The sequence below is a fragment of the Filicampus tigris genome, chromosome 4, assembly GCF_054856515.1.
Source record: "Filicampus tigris isolate MCC_2025a chromosome 4, RoL_Ftig_1.0, whole genome shotgun sequence".
In the NCBI taxonomy this organism is placed as follows: domain Eukaryota; kingdom Metazoa; phylum Chordata; class Actinopteri; order Syngnathiformes; family Syngnathidae; genus Filicampus; species Filicampus tigris.
This window is the reverse complement of record NC_141220.1, coordinates 29,468,228-29,482,975: the sequence shown is the minus strand read 5'-3', so window position 1 is coordinate 29,482,975 and position 14,748 is coordinate 29,468,228. Positions and strand designations below refer to the sequence as shown.

At 50.1% G+C, this 14,748-nt stretch overlaps 1 protein-coding gene and 1 long non-coding RNA gene across 2 annotated transcripts; one reads left to right on the top strand and one right to left on the bottom strand.

The window, feature by feature from the left end:
* The first annotated feature begins 8,180 nt into the window (after window positions 1-8,180).
* On the top strand, window positions 8,181-8,919 carry LOC147149391 (uncharacterized). Its single transcript, XR_015086503.1, has 2 exons — window positions 8,181-8,563; window positions 8,713-8,919. It is a non-coding gene; the product is annotated as an uncharacterized LOC147149391 (long non-coding RNA).
* Window positions 8,920-11,146: 2,227 nt separating this feature from the next.
* On the bottom strand, window positions 11,147-14,549 carry LOC147149390 (galanin receptor type 2). Its single transcript, XM_086028816.1, has 2 exons — window positions 12,982-14,549; window positions 11,147-12,234 (listed from the first exon to the last, which is right to left on the bottom strand). Exon 2 carries the CDS (start codon window positions 12,206-12,208, stop codon window positions 11,285-11,287), a length of 924 nt encoding a protein of 307 aa, XP_085884942.1. The 5' UTR covers window positions 12,209-12,234; window positions 12,982-14,549; the 3' UTR covers window positions 11,147-11,284.
* Between the last annotated feature and the right edge of the window lie 199 nt (window positions 14,550-14,748).

Below are 14,748 nucleotides of genomic sequence, written 5' to 3'. Positions count from 1 at the left end.
GCATGTACCGTATACTACATTCCGTGTGTTTGCTCTGCGCAAGCTCACCTCTTTCTCACATGAAATGAACTAGAAAGACAATGCGTTTCCTCCCGTGTTACCGCAATGACATTCGTAGTCGGTGAAGCAGCATGCGGCTCATTGTCCAAGATTGTGCTTGACCTCGCATTCTGCATTTGCCGTGTCGGCTCCGGACAATAATAATAGCGCAGGGCTGTCGGTCAGTCGGTGTTGCTGTTTACGTGTCATCACACATCCTAATAGTCCAATGCCGTGTGCGCGTGCATGTGTGCGTGTGCGTGTGCGCGCGTGGCAACAACAATAACAAGGCACTTTTCGGCGACAGAACGACCAGGAGTCAAGTGCCAGCGAGTGGCTGCAGTTGAGCAAAGGGAGCGTCTGGCTCACGGCGAGCGTCGCCAAGGGAACAAAAAAAACAAACAAGCTGTGGCATGGCCACGTGATTTATAATCCATTGCGGTGGGGGTGGGGTGGGATGGCGGGGGGGGGCGTCGATCAGGCGAGGAGAGGGGCGGGCGTGTTATATCGGGAGTCCTCGGTCACACGTTCATTCCAGTGTTTTGCTTCGCTGTCAATCTGACACTTCGAACCCTTTAAAAGAACTTCATGAGGACTTTGACTGAAATGAAACAACTTCACAGCTTTCATTGTTGTGGGAAATTCAGATTCCATTTGATGACAGATGACACAAGGCACAATTAGCCTGTGAGCTCACCTGTTGCCACTCATATAAGGTAACAGAATTGCACGGTGTACATTTACAACAACTGCATTGCTTTGCTTTAGACATGTCACTTTAGCTTCAGGCCATCAAACAATGCAAAACCCCATAGTCAGGCTAGCAAGGTTAGCATCTATGTGGCAATGCCAAAACCCTTTTCAGCAAGATATTTTGAACGTGTAGATGGACAATAAAACACTTTACAAACGCATGCATTCTTTATCATCGGCAACGAACAGCCAATATGACTGAGCCCTTTGGTTGAGTCCAAACACATCCATCGTTTGAAGGGGGGGTGGGGGGCATATGCTGCAGGTGCACATTTCCCAGAAGCTTCCACACGTGTGCGAAATGTAGACGGACGGCCGTGCGCATGTCATGACGCGGTCCCCCGGGGGACACGCGGATGCCGGGGAGGGTGACGTATATGAGGTGCGCAGGACACCCCCCGGCCCACAGCTGCCACCCCCGCTCTTGCTGGAGCATAATATCAGCCAGCAGCGGCGGCGCCACTTGGTTACAGTGCCACTTTTGGCCCACGAGTCAATGAGCCACATGCTGCTTCGCCTATTAGGAAAATCAACAGGGTTGCTTTTTTTCTTGTTCATTAATATTGAATGAGGTTTTAGCCTTAGCGAAGTGGTTAGCCACCAAGTATGAGGCTCTCAAGGCATTTACATTTGTTGACAAATCACTTTTGAAGTCTGCATTGAGCGCACACATTGTGGGAATCGCTTGTCGCCGTGAATCCATATTTCAAGAAGGTCTTCTGCTATCCTCTGTCAAATGTACCCTTTTTTTTTCTTCTTGGGCATATAGGCAGACCCCCGGCGTAAAAGAAGGCCGACCCACGGCCGACCTTTTATGTATTCAAACTTCCATAATTCAGTGCCGGTAGCACTTAAAAAGATTCTGACAGTTGAGGAGAAAAATTCAAAGTGTTCTCTTCAAAAAGAGAGCAAAACTATGCCGATACTCTAAATGGTTCAAGTACAGCATCCAATTTACTTTGGTGCACCTTTCATTCAGGTGGAATTGCAAAGAGTATTTGTATTTGCAAACAAGTATTTGTGCTTTTACTTGAATGCAGAGTTGGAGTATCATTTCACCCTCTGTCAAGGAGGAAGAAGCTCAGTGGCCACTGAATCTACGACTTTCGTATGATTCCGGTTTATGATTTTTTTTCTCATCTCATTTTTGTCACACTTTTTATGAGTTTACCCCCGCCCCCCCCAAAAAAAAAAAACAGCACAGCACTGGTCATTCATTTCCTGCACTCAAAGCGAATTCTTACAAAGACTTTTATAAGTTGTGCATAAAAGAAGTGCCATCGATGTAACACATCCGACCTTCAAAATAAAAGCCCCCGGTCTTAAATCCCCTTTTGCGCCGGTCACGTGGTGGCTTCCTGAACGGTCGCAGCCAATAAACAAGCCAAATGAGAATGAAAACAGCTCCTTTGGTCATGGCTGTCTTAAAGAGCAAGTCAACGCAAACATATTTTTTTCAAGAATATGTTCTATTCAAGCCCACTAGTTGAAACAGGGCGTTGTGATAAATGTTGCCACCAATCACGGCTCAGATTCAGAAAACGGGTCAGCCGTGATTAGTCTTTGTGAGCAGCTGTGATGTCATTTTCAGTCGACACAAGACAAAATGGCCGCCCCCGGAGATGGCTAAAAACGAGCACATTTTGCTGCTTAACTGATATTCCACAAATGCAAAATGAATCCGAATGCCGTGTTTCAACTCGTGGCCCTGCTGGGAACATATTCTTGAAAAGAAGATGTTTGAAGGCGCCATCAAGAGTCGTCAGTAAAGCTCAAATATTTCGTTGAGAAAAAAACCTAACTTGATTTTGTTCTTCTTTTATATTTAGTCCACACGGTTTGTTTTTGTATGTAAAGCTATTTTTAGCCGTCTGGGAGAGATGAATTTGTTTGGCATAATAGGGGAAATTGCTTTGGTGTGACTGATTTGGAGTTACACTTGTAACGGACTCATCATGAAAAGTGAGCCTGGGTTGTTTTGTTTAGTTTTTTTCCCTATGAAACCGCATCTGAGCTTTAGAAAGAGTTGCACTTGTAAGGTTGTTGGCGGTTGTTGGCCTAAAAATAGAGCAAGGACGAGGCTCCCGTCCGAGACATTAGCTAAGCGCGGCGGCAACCGGCCGAGCGTCGAAGCACACGGTCAGTGTGTGCGTGCACTTTGGGAGAACTGACCACAATGCTTTTCGCCGGCGACAGGTTCCTTTCGGGAAGAGTCCCATCAAGCATTCCACCCAAAATGTTCATTTCTTGGATTGGTTCCCTGGAGGTCGAAGAATTAAAAATGTGATAACATAAAAATACAAACATCCTAAAAATGATGAAAACATTGTTTTAGTCTCGTCGCCTGGATAGACAAGCTCGGTAACGGTAATGTACTTTCTAATCTCCTGAGATGAAAATAAAATACTTTTTTACCAGGATAAGCGAGTGCCATTTTAAATTCTTCCATTGCCATTACCAGGTATCGGTATCAGGCCGATACCGACCTATTTGTGTACTCATAGAGGATGCCGATCCCAGCCACCGATACTTAACGAGGAACTCCCCCCAAAAATATGACGTTGAGTAAGTCCTCCTCAGCAGTAGTTGGCACTATACTGTGGTGGCTTGACACAAGAAACATTTGGTTCACAATGTTTTGTCACAGTGATAAATGAAATATATTCATACAGTATATCAAAAGTTATCGTACTTTACCTACTGGTATCGGTCTGAATAAAAGTATTGAACATCCGTAGTTATTCATTTTCCAAAGTCTCCGAGGGCCACATCGGATGGATGAACGATGGAACGGCCAACTCCAGACACAACCTGTGTTCCCGCATCAACGCTCATATTAGGCGACGCAGCATGCGGCTCACTTTGCGGTACCTCGCTAACAGCGTTTTGGTCCGGTGAAGCGGACACCCCGCCCGGGCCGAGCTCTGTGCCGCTTCGCCTCAACTTTTGCTAGCCGCTGATTTTAGCGTGCTGTCACGGCTTGTTTTTTTGGGTTTGTTTTTTTCTTCTTCACCCCGCTCTGTTAGCTAACGAGGCGCCGGGCGAAAAACGATGTCCGAGAGGGGGCGGGCTTCCTTGGAACGACCCGGCCATGTCCTTGTCACACGCGCGGCCTCCCGGATTAGCCTTCCAGGCCCTGAAGAAGCCTCGGCTGCTTTTAGCAGATGATGTCGCGCTTGATACGAGCCTGCCTGGGGGGGGGGGGGGGGGGGCGACGGGAGGGGAGGGGGCTTGTATTTGCAGACTTTTGACCTCCTCAGATGCTGTTTTTCCTTTACAGTTACAGGTATAGCGGGACCTTGACTTGGATGTCAACAGTTGATTGCTGCAACCTGCACTCTTACGTTGTTGAAGGCGATCTCGATTGTCCGCGGATGATTTGCTAAACTTGAAGAGCACACGCTCTGCTCTTTTGGAATGGCTATCTGTCCCCGCGGAAGTCCGAGGCGAACGTCCCGTGTTTAACGCCACGCATTCAGTCCGCGTCACGTCACCTGACTGCAATTGCGCTCGATGACCTGGCGGTGAACATTGGAGCCCTCTATGAGAGACTCTTTCCAAAGGAGGGATTTGGCCGCCAGGCGCGATGCGTCGCTGGACTTTATATTTTCAGCTTTCGACGGCGCTGTAACCGAATCCCGTCCGAAGGCAGCGACTTTGAGGCAGTTCTATAAATAAAGCGGCCACACTTGGCGACACGGCCCGCGGCATGATTAGCTCATGGCAGCGGCGGCGCGTGTAGCCACGACTATTTTCTCCCACTCACTCACTCACTCACTCACTCACTCACTCACTCACTCACTCACTCCAGGAGTGCGTGTCAAGAATGCGGTCTCGCAGGAATCCACAAACTTCACCTTATATTGTGCGCGGGGCCGCGGACGCTAATGTACTCATGAATTGCCGCTTGATGAGTGCAGGGGCGGCGGCGGGGCGCGGGGTTGGCCGTTAACGCGAGTTGGCTGGCGGGCACATCTGCCTCAGTTCTATTTGACGGCGTTGACTTTCAATTTTGTGCCAGTTAACACCGGCAATTCCTTATTTGCCTGCGACATTTAGTTCCCGTAGAGCTACACGGTCGTGACAGCGGGCCCCGTTTGACGTGTAGGAAGGTTGAAATGGGCAAATAGTCACAAATGAGCTGAGGCTACGGCTAGCTGTTAGCTTAGCGTCCGTTTTTATGGCTAAAATTAGAAAGCCTTAGTCATTCGTTTACGACCATCTAAATTTAAAAGGCATACAGTGAACTTCTGTTTGTCACGGGGGATACGCTCTGGGCTCAGCCAAGATAGGTGAAAACCTGCGAGAGAGAGGGACCAGATACAGACAGTTGTAACCGGTCCTAGAAGCTGCCAACACCTTTCAACCTGTGAAAATACACACTTAATCGCACTTTTGAAAAATTTACCTTTGCGCCTGCTCTCACTTCCTCACTGTCAAGAAATGGGAGTACATTGTGCACCTCTTATTGGTCACAAACTGACACATAAAACCCAAAAGAATTCCACAGATTTCAACAGCCAAAGTATGCTAACTTAACACTAACGCATAATGCTGTAAACTAGTGAACATCCTTAGCATAGATTTTGACAGCGATTATAGACCTTCAAACATATATTTAAACACGAAAATGATCAACCGCATAACGTGACGAATGCTAGTTTTAATGCTAACCTGATGCGTTTGGGTGCTTTTCTTCCTCAAAATCAAATCACCTGAAAGCCGTTTGCTTTGAATGATGACGTTGCAAGATGAGTTTGAATGATATCAAAGCGTTTTGGCATCACAGTTTGATGTCTATTTATGGTTCAAACTATCAATGTAGACAATTGTCAACATTTTTAGTGGAGGGTGTTCATTTCTCGGAAATCCGATGCTCAATTCTGTTTGCGCCGGCCGGGGTTTTTCGCCAAGTCGCTCGACATTTCCTTTTTGAACTAGCAAATGTCCTTTTTCTAAATTGAATCATTTCACAAATGCAACTCATTTGGATACGATTGCTTACGCGCCTTTGATATTTTATGCTCGGAAGGCGACACAATGCATCACTGAAAACGATCCTAACGAGAGCAGCGTTGATTTTGTGGCGTGACAAACCGACGTTGCCTATTTGTGCGCGCTCTCACGTCTCCCGAATGACATGAGTGTGACCAAATAAATGCGGCGGCGGCGGCGGCGTCTGATCTGACATTTCGATCTGTCATCTTTGAGCACTCAGTGCATTGTGAGCGGCTCAGGCGGAGCTGCGGCGCTGTAATGAAGTTTCATTTTGGCTGCGGCTTTGCTATCGTTGTTCCGAAAATAGGCCCGGGCAGTGGGAGCTAAAGTTCATGTCTGCTTCGTTTTTTTAATTTTTTTTTATTTCCAAGCCTATCTCAGAGGGTCCGCAAAACAAAATCTTGAAAACATGACATCAGCATCCAGTTTTATTTTGGATCAAATTAATGTAAAACATTGGCAACACCAGTGACAAATATACAGACGAAACATTTTCAAGAATAATAAAAGACAAGAAGCTGCAATTTATGTTGTTTCTCTTTCGAAAACACTCCTATATCTTGAGCCCGCGACCCCCCCCAAATCACATCTAGAAGGAGTCAAAGTGTCATCCAGGGTGGCGCTGATCTTGCGGGGACGGCCTGGGGAGCGTCCGCAACGACGCTGCGCATATCCACCCGAGCTCTGCTCTTTTCTGCAGCGGACGACTGCGCGCCGCCAGTCTGGCGCGGAAGCCCTCATGCCAACAAAGTTGACGTGGCCTTCAACAGCGCCCCGCGGATGATAACTGGATGCCTAAATCCTACCCCGGTGTCCTCGGTGCCGGTCCTAGCGGGGACGGGCCCTGCTCGCCTCCGACGGGGGGGCTGCTGCCCTGGCCCCGGCCAGGAGGGCACAAACGCATGACTGGCGCAGACTGAAATCCCGCCAACCCTACACAAGAGCTGCTCAATTCCACATCCAGAGATGCTCGGCTGGCAGCAGCTGGGAAGCAGGAGTGGCGGTCAGCGGGTCCCGCCGGCATCCACCACGACATCTGGGATCCAGGAGGCGGCGCCGGCAATGGGCCATGTCGAAGCGACGACCAACCGGGGTCGGTGGCTTTGAAACATCATCGAGGAAGTGCAGGGGCCTGTCGGACGGCGCGGCACCATATCATCACCGCTTGCCCCATATACAGACCGCCCTCGGAAGCCGGCCTCGTTGACTTAGGACCCCGGATGCCGGCATGGCTACACGACACTCGGTTGGACCTCTGGCGTGACACGAATGATGATGATGATGCACAAACTTGACCAAGAAAACACGGAGGAGCCTGTCCATTTCTGTCATTCGGTCTCCTGCCACGCATTTCTCTGCATGCCTGCAAAATGACATTGAATTTGGAAGGACAAAGGACAGGAAGTGCAGCACCAAATCTGTCATTGGGTGTGGCGGCCTCTCAATTGATGGCCTTTACTTTGCCGCCTTTCTCAACATGCTCGAGGCTGGCAGGCAAAGTCGCTTTTCGGGGCAGGCTGGCGCTTTATGTGTCCTGCCGAGCACTTTTTGGAGAGAGAGCCGGCCGGCCGGACAATGCGCAACATGGACACGTGCGGTCCGAGCGGAGGGGGGGCGGCGGTCCTGCGCGACGGACGCTTGGCCGATGTTGCGCCGGAAGGTGCGCGTGGACCTTCTCCATCACCTGCCCGACGTCTCCGCCGTGCGCGCGTGATCACCCTTGATCATCTTCCCAAAAGCCTTCAGCGTCCATTCCAGGCGTCCCCCAAAACGCCAATGGACCTGGCTGGACTCGGCAAACCTTTGACCAAAAGTGCAGGCGCTCACGCTCAAATTGCGACACGCACACGCACCATTGGTTCTTGGTCGCCTTCTTTCGCAGGCAGACACAACTTGAAATGATGCCTTCGAGTTGTTGTTGGGTGCTTCGGGGGAAATACTCGTTGTGGATAAAGTGACGTTTGATGAATAAAGACGCAATTTCATTTCCTTCAAGGTGCCGGCCGTTGGAAAGTCATTGTGGCCAATAAAAGTTGGACCGAGTTCTTGTTTGCTCTTTGAATCACTTTGGACACATTTTTAGTGAACTCGTTTGCCTCATGTCACGCTTTATATGCAAATGTGTTTTTTTAGAGTAATTATACTTTATTTCAAATAAACAGACTTGATCACATGCACGAATTAATATATATCGCGTATAAGGTCTATTTGGTAGTTTTGTGCTCAAATTGTCTCAAAAATGAATAAATAAATGGGAATTTGCCACGTCATCAAATTACATCAATCTTAAAAGCGAGGCTTGTATATTTCTGTGGGTGTTCTTTGACATGATAAATAAAGGAGGCCCTTATGAAAGCCTTGCCTTCATTTGACCCCACGCCCGTGCGGCCTCATGGGGGAGAGAAGGGCAGATCTTGTTGAATCATTTCAAAGAAGCTGTTCCACCGTCATTGGTGAGTTTGTCATGACCCGACCCGACGCGACCCCATGCCATTGACGACGCCGATCACGCGAAGGGACGCGTGCTTGTTTTTTTTCCGACGCCTTGCAGAGAACGACAAGGTGAAGACGTTGGCCTGTAAACCGACGGCAGATTGTGCCACCCTAACCGCTGGCACAACATGCTGTGACAAGGACTCGTGTAACAAGCCCTTGACATGCTACGCCTGCACCGGCACCGGCGCTGACTCGTGCAACAAGTGTACTGGAAATTACTCACGCTGTCCGAAAAAAGCGTGTGGTGCCGGCATCGACGGATGTTTCACTACCCCGGGTAAGTTTGGCACGACGGTGCGGCGAGTGCCTGACGCGCCGGGTCACGTGATCGTGGGGCCGCTCCTTCAAGTGCTTGCTTGCTTGTTTGTTTGTTTGTTTGTTTGTTTGTTTGTTTGTTTGTTTGTTTGTTTTTCCGACGCCTTGCAGACACCGCCGACAAGACCAAGATGACCGAGTTGGGCTGTAAAACGGCGGCTGCTTGTCCGGCCACCGCTGGCACAAAATGCTGTACGGAGGAATTGTGTAACGGCGCCCCAAAGTCCCCCGGCGCCGCCAACGCGGCCAGGCATCCTTCCGCGCGTGCATGTGCTCACTTGCAATTGCGTCCCATGCAATAAAGTGCGTGCGTGCGTGCGTGCGTGAGTCCGTCTGTCTTTGCCGGCCACACCCACAGTCCACGTGCCACGTGCCTCCGCCAGGTGCACGCACACGCACGCGCGGAGACTGCAAATTCTATTTCTGTAGCACATTTCATCCACGAGGCAAGTCGATGTGCTTCACACAAGCAAAGACAACCAAATACGTTAACATTGAAGCACATTAGCAGGAAAACATTTCAAAGAAATAAAAGTGAAAAAAAAGATTTCAAATTGTCTAGAGGACCTTAAAGTGCAAATCAGCCCAAATACATTTGTTTCAAGAATATATCTTCCCAGCAGGCCCACGAGTTGAGTTTTTCTTTGATGATCATGTTTCACAACAAATCTCAAATACAAACAAAGCAGCGCAGTGTTACAGGTACAAAAGCTAAAAAGGCCCCAAAAAAACAAACAAAAAAAAACCACAGAACAAGGGGCGTTGTCAGAAGCCATCAAAAAAAGGGAAAACAAAAAACTGACGACACAATATTGCCTGAAATCAAAATCAGACGAGAATGCTTCAAAAGAACCCCTTTTTTTGCCTTCTCCGGGGGCGGCCATTTTGTCACGTCTCTCAACTCAAAATGACATCACAGTTGCAACAACCAATCGCGGCGGCTCAGCTTCAGAAAACAGGTCAACCGCGATTGGTCGTCGCCTGAGCAACTGCGATGTCCTTTTCTGGCCACAAAAGTGACAAAATGGCCGTCCCAGGAGATGGCGAAAAAACGGCCGGATGAGCCCTTATTCCACAAACGCCATACTTGATCAGAATGCCGCGTTTCAACCGGCGGGCTTGCAGCTCGGAACATATTCTGATTCTGGAAACAAAAATGTTTGCGTTGACTTCCTTTTAAGGGTTTGTTCACCGCGCTTCACATCTCCCGCCCTGTGGAGCGTGCGTGCGTGCTCGGTGGAAATAAAAAACAACTACCTTAGCGCCAACAATCGGTGTGCCCTCTGCATCAACATCAAAGTGCGTCGTCCACGGAGAACCAAACGTTTTCCTCCGTCCGCCCCTGATGCAGGCCAGCGCGCACCTGTTGCAATCAACTCAACGATTGAGCCTTCACGAGGCTCAACGCGCACACACACACAACACGCCCACCGGGTGGCACTGTTGCTCATTTTAAAGCAGTGCAGGTCGCCGAGCTTTTTTTTTGCCGCGGACCGGTTCATACAAGTTCGGCGGAACTCTTACGAGATATATTCCCCGTCCGGGCGGAGGGAAGAAATGAGGGAAGAAACTTTCCAAATGCGTCTCTTATTTGACGCATTTGCTACAGGTTGTATATTTCATGAGTGTTACGCGACGGAGACAAGGTGACGTGCAACGGAGAGAATCCGGCCACTTTTCAAAATAAAATGGTTTTCAGTCTCGGATAAGAAATAAACCGGAAGTACTGGACTTTTTTTTCTCTTTTCCTTCCTTTTACCCGGTCCAAAGTGGCCTGCCACCCGGTGCCGGTCCGTGGTTGGGGAGCCCCTGTTTTCAAGTACGTGCAAGAGACGACGTTCAAGAACAAAAAGACTCCACAGCAGTTTTGTGAATCGTGGTGAGCAGACCTCATCAAAGTGCGTTCCTAATGAAATGGCCGGTGCGAGTGCGGTCTCCAAAGGAATCACGTTTGAACTGAGCTGCGCGCATGCGCACCGTGAAGTCGCGCGTCGGCTCGCCGCTGGAGAAGCTTGGGCAATGGTCATGCGCGGCGGGCGGCGCTCAAGCGGAGCTCCGAATTAGCGGCTTTCGTTGTCTGACTTGGCGCCGCTGCCCTCGGCAAAAGTGTTACAATGCTCAAGTCAGTCAAATTCCAGCGTAGGGCTACTGCATCTTAAAACGTGTTTTGTTTTCTCCTTAATTGAGACAACTGTTCTTGTGATTTGGGCTAAACAAATAAAAGTTGATTTGATTTGACTTAGAAGACATCTATAACTGAACAGTGTGGACATGCAGGTGACAATGCATTTTTTGTTTTGTTTTTTAAGCTGAAAGAGAATGTAAGAACACAAAGGTTAAAACTTAGAACACAGCCACAATTGAACAGTATGGACATGCAGGTGCACCTGACAATGTTTTTTGCTTTGTTTTGGGCAGAGCGTGTCCGTGGGTGGGCACTGTCCCCCGCCTCCCACAACCGCCCCCCAACCCGTGTGCAATCTCTTTTTTACTTGACATCTGGTGAAGGGCATGTTTTTGGAATGTGGGAAGACCCACAAAGCAAATTTGGCAGAGGAAGGCCGGTTTCAAACGCCTTGCCTCAGAACTGTAAGGCGCGCGTGCCCCCGACCCGTCGTCCCCCCACAAATCAAAGGTGCCCGTCGTCAATTAAAGGAGTGCCAATGAAGAGTCCAGAGAGCTCTCAAAAACTGTCTGCAGACACACTGGCGACCTGCGGCCGCACTCTGTTCCGGCGCCATCCGAAGAGCCACGCCGCCCTCCTGCGGCGGTATCGCTTGGACAGCAGCACGTAGAGCACCGGGTTGACGCACGGGTGCAAGTGCTGCAGCAGCGTGCAGACGAAGTAGAAGAGCTCCCAGGCCCGTCCGTGGCGGTAGAGGCCCAGGTAGACGCACAGCTCCAGGACGTAGCCCGGCAGCCAACACGCCGAGAAGGTGGCGGCGGCCGAGAACACCATCAGCGAGGCCCGCCGCGCGTTCCTGGCGCCGGACGCCGACATCACCGGACTCTTGTGGAGAGCGAGAGCCAGGCGGACGTAGTTGAAGGCGATCACCAGCATGGGGATGAAGTAGAAGAGCGCAAACTGGCTGAGGACCACCTGGTAGTGGTGCTCCTGGATGGTGGGCAGGCAGAAGGTGACGCCGAGCCGGCCGGGGCTCAGGCTCTCCTTGGTGGCGAACATTCGCAGGGGCACGCTGATGAGGAAGCTCAGCGCCCAGACCAGCGCCGACATGAGGACGAGCAGGTCCGCGGCCGGGGGCCGGTAGGGGTTGCTGACCATCATGGCGCGAGCCAGCGACACGGCGCACAGCGAGTAGGTGCTGGCCGCCAGGCTGAAGGCCGACAGGAACTGATAGACCTTGCAGGACACGTCGCCCATGGGCCACGAGCGGCTGACGGCCGAGTGCAGGGTGAAGGGCATGAGCAGCAGGGCCAGGAAGTCGGCCAGCGACATGCTGAGGAGCAGGATGTCCTGACGGTTCTCGCGCAGCGTCTTGTACTTGGCCAGCAAGGAGAAGACCAGCAGGTTGGCGCCCAGTCCGATGCCCAGGATCACACCGCACGTGCAGGCAAACACCAGGGCGTAGCTGTTGGGAACGGCCATCTTTTTACCTCTGGCCTCCACTTCACCTGTTGTCAAGGGAGACATGTGGACATTTCGCGAAGGGGTTGAAGCGACCGAGGCCGCGGTCCGTTTCAGGTGGCGGAACCCGAACGATTCTCGCTGACCTGAAGTGAAACCGTGAAAAAAATACAAAGGAAAAAATTGCCGGCTTTGCCAGAAATAGCCTACCCCAAAAGGGGTTGTTTTTTTTTGTCTTTGTTTTGTTTGTTTGGATTCCCTTGAGATGAATCCAGCTGAACCTGCGGCGAGGGTTGTAACACAAAAGACCAGTCTTGGACCTTGGTCTCAAGAGCGCGTTTTGAAGGCCTCGGTCTAGCCGTTGACTAAACCCCCCAAAGTCTTGGTCTCGTCTCGGGATTTCCCCTCGTGACCAGTCTGCACCGGCACTGATCTGGCGTCGGTGCCTCAAGTGTGCGGAAACTTTTAGGACTAAATGTGAGCTTGGTAGCACCGGGAAAGTGTGCCAATAAAAAATACCCGCAAGGTCTGGAAATTGGAGGTACATATTCCAGTGCATACTCTTTTGCGAGCTTAATGGCATAGTTGCTTAAGTCACGTGTCAAACAAAAAACATTTTTTGGTTTTAGCAAACACATTCGGGTTTTGATCGATGTTTGGACAGTAAGTCAAAAATGACAGAGGCAGCGATGCCATGAGGCCGGCCACGCAAAAATGAAGAGGAACTGTCGGCCTTGCATCAAACCGAGTGTCCAAACTAGAAATCATTTGGCAAATGGACACGGGACGCTCACCTTTTCGTCATCGTCATTCTCGTCCCTTCACGGAGAGCAGTATTTGGTTGCTTGCTCCCTCCGCATAGCGACGACGACAAAGTGTTGCGATGCATCCCGTTGCCCTGGGAAGGTGGCGGGCACGGCGGCCTCTCCTCTTCTCTCCTCTCCTCTCCTCTCCTCTCCTCTCCTCTCATCTGCGGCCGCGGCTCAGCGTGTGATTGCGCAAAAGGCGGAAGAGCAAACACGACTTGGCCCCCAATCGTTCTGGATGAGCGACTTTCAAGAGAAATGGCCAAAGAGCAGCTGGTGGAAGGGAGGAAGGATGGAAGGCAGGCAGGAAGGAATGAAAACAGGAAGGATGGAAGGCAGGAAGGAAGGACGGAAGGATGGAAAGCAGGAAAGAAGGAAGGAAGGAAGTCAAGAAGGAAGGATGGAAGGAAAGAAGGAAGGAAGGAAGGAAGGAAGGAAGGAAGGCAGGTAGGCAGGACAACCACCTCCTCCTAGAGGAGTCTCATCAGCAATCCATGTAGCCCCACTTCAGCCCCTCCGGCGTTTTATTTGATATTCGACAATATATTTACAAATGATGTTCTCTGCCCCCTATGTCTCAATCAAGCCCTCCTTTAGAGTCGGGTGAGAGAAAATCCCGGGGCCGTCACTACAACTTCACAACTTCACACATGCCTAAACAACCCCAAATAAAAAGGAATCCAAGTCAGCATTCTCCCCGGGGATGCTCATTAGTAGCCGTTTCGCCGGCGTGCGAGCGCTTGGATTTGCTAGTCAAAGTTGGCTGGAGCAAGTTTTGCGCAGCCCAACCAATCAGAGAACAGAGAAATGCCCACGTTGGCGTTCCACGGGCCAGCAATGCCGATTAGGAAAGGCCCCGGGGCGGATTAGATTGACACACGGGCTGACACCTGACGACAAAGGAAAAAAAAAACACACCACCACCTTACTGGAGCCAAATGTAGCCAACAGAAAGACTCTTCATCCGGAGGCCTTCATTGATTGTCGCTTTTATTCCTTCCCCCATTGTGGCATTGGATTGATTTTTCTTGCTTTATCAGCCTTTTGCGATTGCGCGTCATCTAATGGCCCACGCTGCTTGGCGCCGAATCGAGCTAAGTGCGTGCGAGGCCTTCACCGCCCCTCCTGTTTTACTCCAAGCGTGTGTGTTGTTAACAGCTTCAGGTGCTGAGGAAGTCAACACAAACACTGTTGCTTTATTGTGCCGCTTTCAGTCAAACACACTGCCGCCCGTTGTTGTTGTTGTTCTCGAAGAAACTTTGCGAACAACTCCAAACACATCCATCCATCCATCCATCATCATCTTCCCCCAGTCACATGCTGCAGCCTCCCCAGAAAAGTCACTGAAAAGCTTTGTCAGATGTTTGCTTTTTAACAAGGGGAACAATATTGGCTAAAAGTGTACTTTACGGAAACATACGACCTGTTTTATGAAGCTATTTGCTCTTCTTGTGTGGTCATTCCGCGTTCGATTGTTGGTTTGTTCGCCCCATTGTCATTCACAAAGGCACTTGTAAGCCACGTGAAGCCATTTCACACGTTTCCAAAGCAATCGTGACTCTTTTATTGCCGTCTCTTAGCACCCTCTCTTGGTGGAACGTCGATCCTGCGGTTCAGGCGGTGAGTTTTTGCACAGGGCCACGTCTTGTTGTAATGGACGGGTTGTAAAAGACTCATAAATGTTCGTTTACTACTTTTGACAATTTTTTTTGATTTTACTGTCAAAATACTGTTCTCGCCATTAATTTGTGATTC